General features: G+C 32.9%; 1 protein-coding gene across 3 annotated transcripts in view; it reads right to left on the bottom strand.

Annotated features, from left to right (window-relative positions):
* The window catches only part of DIAPH2 (diaphanous related formin 2), a 157,116-nt gene that overhangs the window by 56,376 nt on the left and 81,591 nt on the right, over nucleotides 1-19,149 (bottom strand). For all 3 annotated transcript variants that reach the window (XM_090150285.1, XM_090150286.1, XM_090150287.1), the window contains 2 exons: nucleotides 19,004-19,133; nucleotides 15,061-15,184 (listed from right to left, as the gene is read on the bottom strand). In XM_090150285.1, the coding sequence (XP_090006411.1) occupies nucleotides 15,061-15,184; nucleotides 19,004-19,133 (254 nt within the window). The remainder of the gene's footprint in view (nucleotides 1-15,060; nucleotides 15,185-19,003; nucleotides 19,134-19,149) is intronic.

Raw genomic sequence — 19,149 nt, 5'->3', positions numbered from 1 at the left:
AAATACAAACAAGACAATACAGCACAGAAGTGGGCAAAACTGGAAAATTTGGTAGTACCGTCCTGCTTTCAAGTATGTTGTCTTTAAGTGTAAACGTATACGAGTACATTCCAACATAGGATAAGAAAATGTCAGCGATCCAGTTGGTTTATTATAGGTTTGGCTTAACTTGCAAATTATCTTGATTATGATAGTTGAACAGCATTTCAGCTCCTTGTACACTTAACGTAGAAAATACAATTACATTATTTGGTCACAGCTGAATGCACAAGGACAACTTATGAATGCACAAAGATAATACAGCCACTCAAAATACTCCTATGGGGTGTTTTCTACTGTCCAAGTTTGTTTACCAACATAAACTCATGAGTTTTAAAGCTATCAAGAAACAGATAAATAAGAAAACATGAAAAAGTGTTCTTCTCTATAGAATATTAGCACATTTGTCTGTTGGGTCAGAAGTAAAATGCTGGCTACTCAAATATATGACAGAAAAAAAACAACAGATACAAATATTCACTTAAAAGCAACTCAATCAATAATTCTCACCAATATTAAATCAGAAATACAAAAAGCTAATATCTGGTTTTCTTAAGTACTAGTGATAAACATGTAATTAGGTTGGAAATGAAACACCAAGGAAGTTGACCAGACTGGTGTCTGTATTTATTCTCTTACAGGCTGTCTTATCACCGTCTCCCACTCTGAAAGAAGTACTCCTTGCTTCAATTTCCATAAAGTGATAATGTTAGAAGGTTGCACTATATTACACACTTATTAATAATTGGAGAGTAAAAATATAAGACTGATTACCAACTCAGTAGTTGTAATTAAAAGTTTGGCATAATCATCTTAAATAGAAAGGATTTATTTTTCTCTATATGGAAACTTACTCACAGAACAATTTACTTACATATGCAGAAAGAGTGCAAGCTGAAAAAGGAAATATTACTTTGCCTTCAAGCTAGTTAGGTTTCAGTCTACTTTATTTTGTTGAGATTGTTTATATCCACAGATATAAAGTCACAAATCACTCTGAGAAAACAGCTGCTACATGATTAAACTAGTTCTGTTGATAGTGAATTGAAGCTGATTAAAGCGTTCTGCCACACACATATAAACCTAAGAACAAAAGATACAAATTACTTCCTGAACTACAGAAATCATACATCTCAGCTCCCTAAAGCATTTATTTGTAACAACTATCTTACATGCAGATTTTCTGACTTTCAATATAGCAGACCTCATGTTTCAAACTTCCCCCACATTTCTGTTTCCAATCCAAGAGTCCGCCTAGTACCATGTTTGTAATCACATAATATCTTTGAGATCCCTATCTCTCTGCAAAACAACAAGCAATCTGGAAAGTAACTAGGGGAGTAAGATCTGAAGAGACACTACATAAAACATTTACTTTTGAGATTGGATTAAATCCCCAAGCAATTCTGAAACCAGTCAACAAATCATATAATACAGAAAGGAAATTCAGGTAGCTATTCTACTTCTAACATTTCCTTTGTGTTAGGACACTGTTGAGTATTGTGTCATTTCACAGTCTACCTGCAAAAGAGTACCAAGGCTGAAAATATACTTCATTGGAAAGAGGCCTAGCATTTCACCTGGATTTCTTCCTCTAATTACAGTCTGAATTGTCATTAAAAAAAAAAAAAATAATAATGATATATATATATATATATATATATATATATCTTTAAAGTATGATGGAAAACAATCAGAGAACATCAGTTTTTCCTCCCAGAAAACTTGCAAGCAATCCACTTAAATACATAAATATCATAAATATTTATGTAGATTTTAAACCAGTAATATTTATTTCTAGAATTTTGTACCACTGTAAAGGCAGGAGAGTCATAACTATATTTTCATTACAGTTGATGAATTTTAACATGCTTAGTTAAAATTTCAAGCACACAGAGCTGAATCCCTCATCTTAACACAAGACAAACCAGGTATAGTTCCATTTTTGATGACATTTAGCTGTATAAAACAAAATGAAAATTTAATGGGGAGAATACATTAAATAGGTATTAATGGCACATTACTGAATTATTGAGCACAGCCTAAAAAGTTCTTAGAAAAACATCAACTGCCTTACAGGTAGCAGACTACTGTCTTGAACAACTCACCGAAAATACTGGGAAACATAAATATGAAGGTACATAATTATACAAATTACATCTGAGGTTTCTTTCAAAAAAAACTCAAAAAAATAAATACAGCAGAGATGACATGGAAATCTAAAAGAAAAAGCCATCAAACATTTCTAATTTGAAACTAACTCTTTTAAACAAAGCTCTCAAAGTCCAATCCTCCATTAAGTTTCACATCCACCTTAAGAAATAACAATAAATACTAAAATGAGAAAATATAGATAGTGAAACTAGAACATTTTACAGCAACATAGCAAACATCTACAGTAATAACAATAATATATATAGCCTGAATTTTTGAAGCAGTTGATGTTTATGTTTAAGGATCGTTTCCAAATGTGATGTTTACAACTAGTGTATTGGACATTTGATCCTGGGATTAAAAATAATATAAAGACAATCACCCTTAAATAGCTGATGCCAAAAATTTAACATTATATCTGGTTTATCCTATAACCTTGTAAAATTCAATATATGTCATGTCTCTAGAGAACACTAAAGAAAATAAACGCTAACTTTCACTGTCAAATTTTAGTTATCTACTAATTCTAGTTTTTCCAGTCCCTTCTTCCTCTTAGAAGAGAGACTGGGAAACTTAAAAACTGTTGTTTTTTTTTCCAATTTTTATTATTTTTCCCAAAATGATTTATCTGTTTGTTTTTGCATTGCTGCAAACCTCAGTTTACATCTAAATCTTCTGTAATTATACAAAAGAAATTTTCAGTCATTATATGAACGATCTTTACATGTTGAAACACGAACAGATGACTAGTTTATTGGCATTTAAACAATCAAGCAATGGATACAAAAGTCACCATGACACTATGCAACCACCCTATGTCAGACAAAGAATCCCCAGTTGCTGTCAGTACTAGATTTAAGTTCTATGTATCCATATTAGGATCACTGCCAGGATATTTTCATGCTTTCTACTGCTTTTTTTCAAGCAGACAGATGAAAGGCAAAACCAAACAACATAGAAATGAAGGTTAAAGATTTTGAATCTATTAGAGGAAGCTATTGCTTCAATCACAACACTTATTATGAATTTCATAACAATGTATCAATTATTATTATTATTATTGTTGTTGTGAGTTACTGCAAACTCTCAAGCACTATATTTACTACTCCGGAAATTGACAATTTCCATCAGAATATTCTGTGTCTAAGATAACAGAGTTTAATTAAACTAGCTTATTAAAATTTCCATTACAAATTATGTTTGAACGTTTCTCTCCTGTCCTGAAATGAACTATGGAATTAATGTCAGCAGTACTTAAAGTAAAAGGGAATAAAGCTGCGTGATGTAATACCACCTTATTATTCTGAAAATATACATACAATAACAGATACAGTTGGAATATCAGGGGTAATATAGTTGATTGTTTCATAAAATTACAGCTTTGTTATTAAATCAATTCAAAGTACATAATGTTAATAACATACAAATAGACTATTATCTGTACTGTAAATTCTGTTATTTTGGAGAAACATGAGGTAGTTTTACTTGTTTAACTGCTGTTAACTTATTGTCAGTCAGCTCAGTGCATATCATGTTACTGCCAACACTAATGAAAATTAATAAACTAATGAAAAAGTGACTATTTAAAAACTTGAAAGTGAATCTGCTGGAGCCCACAATGAACAGATGAGGGGAGAACTAATTTGACAGAAAGAATTATGTAAATAATCACATAGCAGTTGATTTTTGTTTCTATGACTTCATAATACATTAAAAAACATGAGGGAGATTAAAAACATGACACCACTAATTATAAATACTGCATATTACTAATACGAGTGTGTGGATTAGTAGATTTGCTTGTAAATTGACCTTATTCATTAGTGGCATTTGTACTCCTCAACATTAAGAAATTAGCAACAAAAAGACATTGAGTATACAGTAGACCAGACAACAATTCAGGAAATAGTTTGAAAACTCCACCTCCACAGAAGAGCCTGTGTTCCTACTGACAGGTACTTCACTGACAAATTACAACCTAATTTGTATTTGACCTTCTGTATTTCTGAGTCTGAACCAAGTGCTGAATCACAGTCAAACTGAGTTTAAAAGGGTGACTGAGCACAGAAACACATTGCCTAGACGGTGGAAATCTCCTTCCTTACAGATACTTAAAAGTCATCTGGACATCGTCCCAGGAAATTTGCTTCAGGTGACCATAATAGTGCAGGGGCATTGGAACTGATGACCTTCAGAGGTCCATTTCCAATTCAATCATTCTATGATTCTGAGAAATCCAAATCTATACAGAATAACCAATATCCTGTTCAATATTCCAAATTCATCCTAAACATCCTAATATATAATTTTTTCTTCTTTAGCTAGATATATAATGCAACTTCATGTCATCCAAATACCCTAAGCTTACAGAGTTTTATGCTCTGGTCTTCACATAACAGAGCTTTTTACCACTCCAAGCATGCTAGCAGGAAATCAAACTATGAGAACTGCTGAAGAAAAACATGAAACGCTAACTTATCAGTTGTCAAAACCTTCACCATGAACTATAATCATTTAGTCCTAAAATTAACTGATTAGTTGAAATAATCAACTGTTTAATAAGTCTTCCCTATTTATACAAAATTAATTATGACGATCAGAATTCCACAAGATATCAACAATTCAGATATAGCAAGTTTAAGGATCAGACAAATAAATTCAGCTATCTGCCCTACATTTGATTTAGCCTCCTAACTGATCTGCACTTAGGCCAACTCATTGCCTGACTTAGAACGTACAACCACAAAAATGCTCCCATGCTTCAAAACTATCTGTGACAATATGTAATCCTATCACTTGATATCCAAGCCATAAGTAGACTACTTGCTGATATTGCTACACACTGTTCTTAGAGTGAAACGCTTTTTCTAAGGGTAGAAACTTCCTATTGCTACTACAAAAACACACTCAAGAATATTAGCCTTTATAAAAAAGATTTCCAAATAACTACCACTAAATATGAAAACTTACTGAAAAAATTTCAAGTATACATTTAGCATTGTTCCATCCATTGTACCATCATTTCCAAAAACAAATGCACATAATTTCAAAACAGGGCTCTGGATTATGGAAATACCAAAGTAAGCTAAAGGTACGTTTTACCTAGCGAGAAGAAAAAGTTTGATACTATACTGTCAATCTTCAATATAGGATGTATCATCGCTCTAAGTTTCTAATTCCTAAGCTCATCCATAATATAGCATCTTCAAATTGAACTGAAGAAACACACAAACAGACCTTATTAGCTGAAGACAAATTCTGCTTTAATAACAGTAAGTCATTTACGCTGATAGCTTTATTTTCACCTGCTATCAGTATGTAAACAGATGCTAACAATTTTATCATTCACACTACATACATAATGTATCTCTTTGACTACACAGATGATGACTTCTGGAGCATACACAAATAATTATGAATCACAATTATATATCTAATCTTTTCTTCCTGTAAAAAGCCTTTCTCTTCTGGAAGTAGAAAAGAAGTCTGGCAGGAATCTTCATTACAACACACTTATCTATCCAAATTAGAAACCAAAGAAATCGAAACTGAGCCAAACAACACTATTTTATTCGTCTACACAAAATCATGTCCTTTTAGAGAATTTATAGATTCACTAATTAATAAAATATCCATAAACAGCTCAGTTGAGAATTTGTTTCTCACTACAAAGCAAATTACTTCATCATTCATCATTTAACAGAATAATCTGAGAGGAACATGGGAAACCATTGCTCCTCAGTTATACTAGAGGGTTCTGTACATCTCCTTATTCTCAATTACATTTCATTAGTACATGAAGTCATTAACTACAAGAATTATTTAATACAACTGCATTCAGTGTGCATAGACCATACTTCAGTGTTTCTGTTCATGAAAATGAAGCATGAAGATCATAACCATTTGATACCATTGCTAGCTGTCATGTCTAAGCGATGTTAATTAAGATTAAGCCTTTCCAACTTGGCCTGAAATAGCTATAAAACTTTCATCTTAGTAAATAGTAGAAAATGTCATTGTTTACTTACTCCTAGTTCTAAGTAACCATATCAATTCCTAATTGTCATGAATTCAAACTTTTCAATAATGAAAAGACTATTTGCATTGACTGCATACACATCACTTGAATATGCACAAAAGAAAGCTTATAGCAATATAATTTCAACAGGATTTTTTTTTTTTAATTATATATTGTTAATCAGGAAGCAACAATCAGTGCTCATTTCTCTAAAAGTCTGATAGGAACTCTCTAAGAAAAACTGAAAATTAAGGGCCTATTTTATAAATATTCAGTCCAAGCAATGAAACACTGCAGGCTGTTTTATAAATCGGTTTAAATTAGTTTTATATTAAAGACCGCTCTAAGACTTACAATGCTGAATTAAGAGTGTGAACAAGAAAACTAATTATCCGGTAGCACGAATAAGAGAACTTAGAAAGTAAATAAGAATACAAGGCATAAATAAAAAGCAGGCATTAAAAAGCCACCTTCTAGTGAAGAGAAGATCTTGGCTGTCTAAAATGGAGAGGAAAAAAAGTGGAAAAATTCCAAAATTAGGGTTAGGTATTAAACTAAATTAACCTAAAACAACTTGTTCCCCCCCCCCATCCCCTAAAGAAAAGATGGTTCATGACCTGAGAATTTAAGAAGTCTTCAATTTATTTTTTTTCCATAACTAATAGGAAAAATAATCCCCAAACCTACACTGTTAAGTTCTGCTGCATTTTATTTTGAAATTTGAAGTATTTAAATTGAAAAAAAAAAAAAATGCCAAAACAGTGTCTAACAAAGTTATTTTCAGTTTGGGGTGGTCCCCTCTCCTCTGTATCTCCAACTTGTGCAGAATTCATTACAATCTGCACCCTCTCATTAAATCTCTTTAAGATACATATATTTTTTAACCTCGAATTCTGAAATTCTGGACTTTAAAAACAAGTCCCTATCTACTTTATGCTTTTTCGGTACGTTTTAGAACAGAAAACATGTTGTTTTCAGCCTAAATCTCATTTTTAATATTTTGCTTTAGAAATAACTCGAAATAATTTGATGAGGTCTACTCTAACTTTTTAAAATCTCTCATTTTAAGTGGTGGTAAACAATTAACTAGAACCACTACTTATGCATTAATTCAAAAGCAGATATAAAAGATATAACAGTCCAGAAAATACCTTGCATCTTCCTTGAGAATAATTAAGCAAATTCATTTAAAGGAATAAAGGCAAGAACAAACAAAACACAGCTTTTACAAACAAAACGATGCTGAAGAAAACATTTAACATATTATAGTCAAATTAAATATGACTTGAAAATGACACAAAGCATTGACATACGAAGCTCTACAACAACAAAAGAAATCAGTAATCTATTTCAGCAAATTACAAGTAAATAGCCACTCCTAGAAAAACTCTGTTAGCTTTGCAACATACAATGAGCTGCCTTAAACAATAATTACAGCTTTGCGTGCCCTAAATCTTTCAGAGAATCTGCAACTGTCACTTTCTCTTTGATCATGCAGTTTTTCCTTACTCTTTGGAATTGCATTGAGAGTTATGTCTGAGCTGCTAGCTCTATCCTGTTTTAACAAGTTTCCATCAATAAACCTGGTGGTTACTTTGCCCAGATAAAGTTTTCAGGGCTAAAGTGTGGAGGAAAAAACTAGCAGCAAGTAAAGTTGTTAACTGACATATTAGAATTATTTTAATACAGTAATGCCAGGAAGCCCTTGTCTTCTCTCTTTTCAGAATTTTGTGGAAAAAAGTTAAAAAAATAAAAGTCACACCACACAGTATTTCAAAATCCTAAACGTTCAAAGCCAAGGGAATTATTTTAAAATTCCTGGATAGGAATCTGATAGAAAAATCACTTCCTCCAAAGGGTTATAGAAGTGCACAGGACAAAAAGTCATTCCACAAACACCTGATCTGTTTTTTATCAGTTTGAACAGACATTTAGAGCATGCACTCTCCCTTTAATTTCAAATTAAAAATAAACACACAACAAATAAAGGATGGATCTCTAACATGCGAGTAGCGCACAATTCTTTATTAAAAAATAAAAATCTATTTCAGTGATCTGGACAACGTGCTTTAATAGAGATTTAAGGATGAAAGCACAGCTTCCCTCAGGCAGTTTCTCACAATCAAGGCAATTCTAGATTTTCCACGTATTTAAATGGATCTTTGTTCACAATTTTATTCTTTTCTAAACTCTCTATAGATTGCTGTCAAAAATCATTTTATCTCTAGTTAGCCAAAATACATATGAAAAATGCACTTCAACCTTTGCCCTTTTCTAGTGTTGAATTCTATGAAGCACACTTCTAGATGTAAAGTGCAGAACAGAATAGAGCTCCCTCATGTGGTACATCCACTTAATCTCAGTGATCAAACAGCCAAAAGTGTTGTGAATAGTCAAATACTTGGACTTTATCTTAAGCAGATAACCTAGAGAACTCCATAACATAGAATCAACAGAATAAATGTCAATAAATAAAATTTAGAAAAGTAAGCCATTTAAAGTTCTTGTTTGCCACACAGCTTATCATTACATTTTCCCACATGTAATTGCTGTCCAACATCTTCCTTTATTAAGCCTATGAAGCACTTTACAAATTGTTTGTATGCTTCTGCTCACATTTATAGCCTAATCCAATATGAAAAAATATCAACATAATCATTTGTGACCTTACATCAAGGCTTCTTTCTTAAAAAGAAGTTATCTAAAAGCAGAAGTGTGCTATGAAAAAGAAAATTAATAATTTGTTTTGTATATAACAATTTTCATACATGCAGAATAATTGACAACAACTTGAATAACTTTATGAAAAACTCTATGGTCTAAGATGAAGCAATCTTTTTTTTTTTTTTTTTTTTTTTTTGCCAGCTACCTATTTATCTAAACAAAATCCTGAAGAAAAAAAAATGGAAATTTACTTAATTTCAGCATATCTTAGGTAAAACAAAGGAAGTGTGAATTTAAGAAAACATACAAAGAAAGCCATCTATGTTTGTTCCAGGAGGTTGAACACCTTCAACACGCCTTGTTAGAGCTGACAGAAAGGTAATACAACAAAGGAGATGGATTTAGATTTGCAACAGATAGCATATTCACTCTGCTTCAAGGTAAACTCACTACTCACTATGCCCCACAAGAAGCACTTATAAATCCACACCTGCTCTTCACAAAAAAGGTTTTTTCTATCAAATTGTCAGTTACTTCAACCACTGTTTCACACATTACATTGTATATCATTTATCCGTAGGAAATAAAGCAGAGGACACAAAATGTAGACCAAAGCTACGTTTAAACCTCCTCCTTTCTTTGACAGAAGTGGGTTTGCATCATGGTTGCCTCTGAAACATGGAAAAAAAAAAAAAAGATACAGAAATAATCCCAGAAGTTGTGAATGCTGATGAGTCTATGTTGAGGAAATACTCTTTCTACCAACTAAAACAACTGTGGGTATTTGAGCTCAACTATACCAAATAGTAGTCCTTTCGTCCTCTACCTCCAAACTAGCTTAATAGCGGCAACATTTCAAACATAACTAAACCTAGCACAAATTACTTCTAATCTTCTTTTGAACTTCACAGGGTCAGTTCTTCAATAGCATTCAAAATGCTGAGATGCTATGTGCTTGAACATTTAGCAATGAAAAGGAAACACTGTTTATTTATTTTATTATGTTCTGAATTTTCTAAGAAAGCTGCCAATTTGGAAAGAAAAGTAGATTATACATATGTACTAATTCTTCCCTTCCTCTATCACTGTGCTTTAAGAAGTGGGATTTTCTGCCTGTACTGATCAAATACGTCAGAACTTCAGATGTACTTTGAAGAATTACAAGCAGGATCGGTTTAATCAAGTTTATCTCGGTTGCTTTAGCACACCCATTTATATATGATGCGAGTGTTTAAGAGAGAAAAGGCTTTTAAATAGAACCCCTTATAAAATGATATATTCTTGATTCCTTTTTCAATAACTGGATTCCAGTGATTCTTATGTATGTAGGGGAAACAAAGCATCAATGCTTATTTGGGCAGTTTCAAGTACATAATTATTTCATAGGAGAAAATATAAAATAGATCACAGAGCCTCAACTGACCCTCTTATGAGTTCAAACTTTGAAAGAGTTCAGTGAAGCTTAAAGTAATCCATTTTTACCCAAAAGAATTTTAGAGGTTTCACTGTTTATAGCCATTTCTCAATAACAATGAAAAATCAGTAACATGAATTTTCTGTTATTGGTTTTGTTTTCTCTACATTAGATAGAAAACAATCATTAATTTTTGAAAACAGTAAAAAAACTCATTGGTTAAGCATTTAAGCATTAATTTTTCCTGAGGTAATTCTTGGAGATAAGATCCAATGTTTTGATCTCTTAAGCTAGAACAAATCAATCCTGTTTCATTCTCCTCCACCGTGTATACTCAAGTTGTTTTAAGTAAGTGTTAAGACTCATGTCATGTGTTTCCTTAGAATTCATTTGCTAACTGGAAGCAGAAATCTTTCAGATCTTTTGTTATTCACTGTAGAACTTAATACGCAGAACACTCAAGCTTTTCCATTGTTTCCAAGTTTTTTCTTGCTGGTGCGGTAGGAGAAAGAGAGGAGGAGGATGGATAAAAACTAGGTTGAAAATTTGGCCTGGGAGAAAAAATATGAAAAAATTTTAATATGTATTAACTTCAGTACTGGAACTTTTCTGCATCTCAATACTACGTAGGAGAAGTATTTTATCTGAATGTATAACCAAGATTTTCCTGAAACACTTGAATCTTTTACTCTAGAACTGTACTTCCTAATGACAATATATATATATATTTTTTTTAGATAATAGGAGCATCCAACTTGTATCTCCCTTGACACAACTTGAGGCCATTCGCTCTAGTCTATTGCTAATTTGCATGGGAGAAGAGGTTGACTCCCACCTCACCACAAACTCCCTTCAGATAGATGTAGAGTGATAAAGTCATCCCTCTACCTTCTCTTTTCCAAATTAAACAATCCCAGCTCCCTCAGCCTCTCTTCATTAGGTTTGTGCTCCAAACCCCTCAGCTTTGTTGCCCTTCTCTGAACACACTCAGGGGCCTCGATGTCTGTCTTGTTGTGAGGCGCCCAATACTGAACACAGTAGTTGAGGTACAGCCTCACCAGAGCTGAGTACTGAGGGATAATCACTTTCCTGCTCCTGCTGGCAACACTATTTCATGCAGAAATGAAAGTGACAGTGCATTTCAAACTGTCTCAGAAACAAAACAGGCTTTCCCAAAAATGACATCTTAGAACACTTGAAGTGAATTATATTTCCATAACAAGCTAGAAGGAACTCCCAAGTGTTAACAGATGACAAGAGTGTTAATGCCATTAACATTCTTTCAGCACTCTTAGTCAGTGTGCAAATGATGTCCTGCTGCTCAGTCACTCAAAGAAAAAGAAAGTTTCACAGACAATTCCAGATGCTGGAATTCTGATTCAGTGTATTTGTTTCTTCCCTAGTGGCCTATTATGAGAGATTCTGTAATACAGTACTTCCTACAAGAGTATTATCAGTTAAAGCTTAGTGTACATGAAATATTTTCTAACATTCTCAGTGCATAAAAGACCCACACACATTTAAAATACACTGTTCCCCAGATGATTTCATTACCACTGAAGTACATCAAGTAACCAACCAATAAATCTCACATTCAGTACCATAGCAATAGTCATCATTACAGAGAACAAGCAGTACAAATTCAAGTTGAATGAGAATCCTATCAAGAGAGCTTTTTCTATTTTAAATGAAAGGACTGTATTAATAAGGTTCATTTTGGAAAATTAAAAATTGTTGACAAATCAATGCTGTTCTAATTAATAAGTTAATAACAAGCTCAAAGTAGGGTTTAACAGCAGCAATTTTGGATCATTTATGGTTTCCTAAAGTTTTAAAGTCTTTAATGAGTTAATTTTTTAAATTCACATGAATACATCAAGTAAAAAAAAGGTAGTTGTATTTATTATTCTGGTAGACAAAAGATTGTAACAAAACTAGGCATGTTAATATATTTTACTACAGTAAGTGATGTAACTGATAAAACTGTTAAATAATTATTAATATGTCACTTAAGGAGACATACTTAAACATGAGATTCTTTAAAATTTATATAATGGTTGAAAACTGAGATCTTTGGTTCTTTCAGTTCAAGCAGCTACGGCAAAAAAAAATAAAAATCAGTCTCTCAAGCAGGACAAACACCATGTTCTAACATCCTTATAAGTAAAACAATGCATATATAGCTACTTTAACACCAGTATAAAGTTCAGAGTCTAAGATTTACCCTAAATTTTTGGTACAAACACTAAAACAAAAACAAGTGTGAGAGCCATTTTTTTTTTTTTTTTTATTGTTTATAACTACTCCTAAACTGTTGAATCAGATTTCTCAGTACTGCATGAAGCTGGGTTAATTATAAGGAAATCTCCCACATGTATTTGTTCTTCATGTAAAGTATAATTCTAGACCTGAATAAGATAATGGAAAAGTTCTCTGAAGCCAATTATTACAACAAAGATTATGAATGATATTTTCTATTGTGATTATTAGTTCAATAGGATACAAAAAAATACATATTTCATACTTGCTGAAGAAAATCACATTCATAATCATGGGTAAATAGCCTTCTTTATGGGCAAGAAAAGAGAAGATAAACTATGCTATTAATCGTGGTATATTCATGCATTCTAGGATCCTGCTGAGAGATGATTTATGTTCCAACATGTTGTGATTTTTCTGAGACACTCAAAGCAGTTAAGTGATGTTCAAGCCTGACATCCTCAACTTCCTAATCTCAGTATGTGCTATCAAAAGCAATTCTTCAACAATCTGACAAAAACAGAAAAAAAACACATATTGATAACTAAAAGGTCACATCTTTTCCCTCCCGATTCCTCTTAACTTCCAAGTTCATCTCCTATACAAAAAAAAATTAACATGAGAGTGAAAAAACTTAAAATATTCGCTAAGTAGAAACAAATTTGATTATTTGACAGAACTGGAGATGACTTCCTGAAAAAGAAAAATTTGTCAGGCCATCTATTAATTACGGAAACATAAACCCTTGGGAAGAATCAGTTCATTTCTTAGTCTTATCTACTTTGTCAAGCCACCAAATTCATTGGTATGATAAATGTCATGTCAGACATCTAGTGCCTATCATAACCACCAGGAGCTGGTAATCTAGTTCTGACATCAACATACGCAGAGTGAAGCAAAGCTGCCTTCTTAACAGACTTTCAACAATTAATTTTCACATATTTTTAGGATCTGCATATTCACTTCCATTTTTCAAATCATATTTTATAAGTATTTTAAGCTGTCTTGCACTGTGAAACAATTTCTTTACAAATTCACATGACGAGGAACAGAATAGAAAGTGACTCTTTCCCACTCAAATTACTTGAACTATATTATACAAATAATTGTTATAAGTATGGATAACATACAGACAGCAGAATGACAAATGATAAAGCACTTGCGTAACACAACAAAAAAATTTGTATACAACCTCTAATACAGACCTGGCCTGAGAAAACTTAGTTTCCGAACGCAGAGAAGTTAGGTCATAGAATCACAGAATGGCCTGGGTTGAAAAGGACCTCAAAGATCATCTAGTTTCAACCCCTCTGCTATGTGCAGAGTCACCATCCAGGTGCAGACCAGGCTGCCCAGAGCCACATCCAGCCTGGCCTTGAATGCCTCCAGGGATGGGGCATCCACAGTCTCCTTGGGCAACCTGTTCCAGTGCGTCACCACCCTCTGTGTGAAAAACTTCCTCCTAACATCTAACCTAAACCTCCCCTGACTCAGTTAAAAATCATTCCCCCTTGTCCTATCACTATCAACCTATGTAAACAGTTGTACCCCCTGCTCCTGTTTTTACGCTCTCTTCAAGTACTGGAAGTCAAACCACTTCATTACATACACCACTTAAGTGTGATGAGTAGATACTGTTGGATCTAGATAGCTATCCCTATTTTTGTTTTCATAGACATACACAGAAATAAGTTGTCTTATTTCACTGAAACAAGTCAGTCACATGAATTACCCAAATTTCCATAAAAGCACAAAAAACCTGTCTTTGCCACATAACATACTCTAAATCCTTCCACAATTACAGTAATGTACATTATACAAAATATTTTTCCTGAAATAAGTTTGCAGTTAGACTTCTGCTTAGTTCTCACACAAGTTTAGAGAGTTTCTTACATTGACAGTACATGTTACTTCATAGACTTCTGAGCAAATGAAGGGATGTGAAAATTTTATAGTGAAAGCAGGCAAAACAGAAATCTCCCTTAGATTTTACTTACCAATACTAAGGAACCCACAGAAACCAAAGCATGGTTTATTAACATTAAAAAACATGTAAATACTTTTCTTCTAAAATTGATCAGGCAAAAAAAAACAAAATTGACAAAACTCATACTCTCCCATTCAAAAAAAAAAAAATCAGCATATCTGGATTTAAAATAAGTACTGCTCTCAAGTCTGGTAACTGACCAAAATGACTTCAATACCATTAAATACTGATTTTAAAGAGAAAAATTTAGAACTATCTTTATGACATTATACTATAGTTCCCATGAAGGAGTCATTTTTCTTCCTTGGAATGTTTTCAGTTAATCAGTGAGAAAGAACAAATCATGAAATTCATTCTCCTTAGTAGCCTTTTGTTTTCTTACATTTAGTCTATTCTGACATTTTTCTCTCCACTAGAATAAAAGCACAGAAGAAGAGAATTAAAACTTACTTTTAGATGTTGTAAATACTTTACCAGATAAGCAGAACTCTGAAATCAGGAATAAAGACACACAAAAAGGATATGCTCATCTTCTCTACAAACTTATCATGCTCATCTTCTGTTTTAGAGAACTTCTTAATGTCATTTTCTATGCATTGGATCTGTTTGTTCATTGAATCAAGGTTGCTCTTTAGAGTTTTGTCTGAAACTAAGAAAAATAGTTAATAAGTAAAAAGATTCCAGATTATGGTTAGAAAGAGAAAGTATCAGAAGGGGAAACAACAACCATATAAATAGTCTTAAGAAGAATTAGTCCTTTTAGCAGACACAATTGATCCTGAAATACTGCTTATAAAAAACACTCTACTGTTCATAAAAATAAGTGAAAATATCTACTGTAGTATACCAAATCTTCCTACCTAATGTGGAAACGTCCCACTTAATTCTACAACTAGTTCAAATGATTGAAATTCTATCCAAATTTAGTGGTAAAAATTCTAATATTTCATTCTTTTAAATCTAATTCAAAGATTAGAAAGTTGCTAAGGTTCAAAGAGATTTTACCTTATTACTGCTTGTACTTGCTTAAATGAATATCTTATTAATACATGTACTCGGTTACAGAAATGACTTAAGAAACAGACGTTAAAAAGTTTTTTTTTTTTGAAATTAAACTGATTTCTATAAATCAGTCTGTGAAATCCTCTGTTAACACCAAAGGTAGGTTTCAATAATTAAAGCCACTGACAATTCCAAAAAAGAAAAAAAAGGACTCACCAAAAGCTAAATAAAGGCTACACCAGAAAAACAGTGCTTTGTAATATGCTATTCTACCATAACCCACTATTTGTATGCTTCGTATTAAACAACCAGTTTGACTGGTTTAACTGAATGTCTACATTCTATTCCTTTCAATCCATTTTGGGCATCCAAAGTTCTGCTCTATTTATTTCAAAAGCTCATATTTTCCATTATCACTATTAGCCTGTAGTCCAACTTTGCCTGGTTTGTTTATATAATGTGATATTGATATACATATGCTGTAACTCATTGTCCAACAGCTATGGCACATGATATGCCACTGTGCATGTGTGCAAAAATCACAGAGAATAAGGAATGCAAAGAAGGAGGAGCAAAAAAAAACCTGCTAACACAATCTGGGTTTAATCACCCACTGCAGCTAACAAGGAAACTCACTAGACAAGCACTGAACAATCTGATCTAACAGATTTCTTTAGGGGTTCTCTATTTCTGACAGGAATTTGGTCTTCCCAATTTAGTCAAGTGCAAGCCATGCTTCCTTTTTTTTTTTTTTTTTTTTGTGCTGAGAAGTGTGCAAATTCAAGAACAGACAAAGAGAAAGAAAGAAATAGAAATTAAACCACCACACTTACTAATGGCTGGTATTAAGGAATTATTTGAGAAGCCATTTAAAGTGGTCTTCAAACTTTAATTAGTTTAACTACAGAAATTCTTTAATGCTTTAATTTCTTTAGTAAGTAACAGTCCATGAGAGTAATCTAGTCTATTCTCTAATTTTGCCCCCGATAATTACTTTGAGAAGTAGAACCTGCCATACTAAATAGTTTTGTTTAAACCAGAATTCAAACTGTAGCTTTAAAATGTAGCTTCAAAGTTTAAACTACCATGACTTTGCATATTATAAGGTAACTGCCAAATATATCCTGAAAACCCTATGGGAAAATGTAGCCTATGTTCTAGCAGAGTGCAAGCCAATCCCAAACACCACTGAATCTCTAACAAAATCTTGTTCAGAAATTGTACCTTGGAACTAATACACAAAATCAATCTGTAAATTTTTTTTTTTTTGCTTCTCCATCTTCTTCACTGACATCTTGTCAATGAAGATGAATACTTCCGTTGAAAAGCTTTTAATTAGATGATGCCTAGGCTACCAACAATATGGTAATGCTGTGTGTGAATACACAAGCTTCTCTAGGGGAAAATGAGTCCTGCAGTACCTACATCCAGAAAAATACATTGAGAGATTTTCTGACATTTCATTATTGCAGTTTATGTGAATGAAAAGAATGACAGAAGTCACTATGCAGCGTAAGACTGACTTTTGATTGTGATGCAAAGCGCCAGCTTTCAGATTCTATTATGGAGAGAACAGTCACAGATGTAGGCATTAAATTTATCATGCCAGAAGGCATTGTCTGTTTCATATCCACTAACATGCCAGATTGGGCAAAATCTGTTTCAGCAATTTAAACTGTGCAAGGTAGAAAATACTGCAGATTTCTTCGTAAAGACTGTTTCTTCTACTGCAACAAACTATAAAACTTCCACTTGACAGAAAAATGACGACTACTTATGAGTATGTTTCAAATTGCTATATTTTAAAACAACAATGACACAGAATGTTTTAAAACATTTTTCTCACTCTAAATTTATGACAAGTTCTCACTGAAATACCTCAGACTTTCAAAAATTGTACTTTCATGCAGTATTTGTAATAATATACTACGTAAAGTATAAAAATATTTGCAATCCACAGTGCTTCTGATTGCTGATGTCCTTCCTCGTGATGTCTCAATTAGTAGAAGCATGTTAGCTTTTTAAAAATTTTGATTTTAAAATTAAAGATATTTTGTATGTCTACATGAAGAAGGAATTTGCACTCCTGCTACACACACATAACTCACCTCCCCCAAGGCCTCTTTCACTTGATTTTGCCTAGAATTCTCTGGCTTATTTTTTTGTTTTCCTTGTTTTAAATGAATACTTTTTTTTCCCCACATGGTATACCTTGGTTTCAAACAAAGAATTCTGTCCATCATGTACTGGGAGAGTAAACAACTGCCGAAAGGAACTTTAGTATCTGTATCAAATTCACTGTTAAGTTCTGCCCTTCACTTGGAGCTTAGCTATTTTCAAAAGTTCTACATAACTGCTGAGCTAACCCCCAAAAAGATGACATATCAACATTTTTTTTTTGCTTTATCTGAATTATCAAGATTTTTTTTTCAACATCAAACACCACAAATTTTATTGTATATTCAGGGGAAAAAAAGCACGGAAACGTACTTATCAGGTTAGCAGATTAACTGTAAAAAAAAGCATGACAAAAAATGGCAGTGGTGAATTAAATGCAGCTGGTATTTGAACACAGATTTGACACAACAAATCACAATCATAGAACGGCTTGAGTTGGAAGGCAGCCATCCAGTTCCTACCCCTTGCTGCTCTGTCTGGTTGCCACTCACCATATTCAGATCACCAGGACCCCATTCAACCTGGCCTTGACCACCTCCAGAGGAATGTTTGACATAGTTACATTTCAAAGATAATCAAAACTCAACACTCCATTGCTATCAAAGTAAATTCAAACCTTAATTACAATTTAGACTACACGATAATTGTTCAAAGTTTATGACAGACATTACTTATAATTTAAGTAATTTTAATCTTTTCATAGCCAGGCAACCAGCGCACTAAGAAGCTCAGTACATTATACATAAAAACTATGCAATAGGAAACTTCATTTACTAACATATTCACTGAACAATACTGATGACTGACCAAGAATGTAAGTAGCATTGTTGACTTGGTAGTATAATTGAACTGTACTTTTCACACGCCATCTGTGAACATTTGAAAGCATATTTATTCTCTATTGAATAAAAATCAAGAGTTAAAATGAGAAACATATTGTGCTTATACACGCACCACAAAAGTGTTTACTCTCAAGCAATCAGGCACACACTAAAGACCTAGCATAGTAAACTAATCATCATGATTACATTGCTTTAACAATTTCTGATACGTGATTTCATAATCTCTTCACTACCTTGTATTATTCCCACAATCTATTTCAAAAGAAGAGAAGTTACTTTATTACAGGTTTTCCCCCTCACTTTTTCTTAATAAACATCAGAACAGGAAAAATCCATGTGGATTATCAATGCTTACATGTTACATAATCCTGCAATCTAAAATGAAATGTTGCAAATATTTCATGTCAAACAGCTATTACCTCTAGATGCTTCATCTACTTGCTTACCTTTACTTGCACTCTCAACATGCTGCAGGTCATCTGTGAATTTTAAGATATCTCGATGATTCTCCTCACACACTTCTGCCAGAAAGTGCAGTAAGGTTGTCTTCTGATCTGTTGATTTAGTATCTATAATCTAAGAAGTGAACACA

Source organism: Phasianus colchicus, chromosome 14 (genome assembly GCF_987193195.1).
Source record: "Phasianus colchicus chromosome 14, bPhaCol1.hap1.1, whole genome shotgun sequence".
NCBI lineage: Eukaryota > Metazoa > Chordata > Aves > Galliformes > Phasianidae > Phasianus > Phasianus colchicus.
Note: the sequence above shows the minus strand (reverse complement) of the source record. Positions and strands in the feature narration are given on the sequence as shown.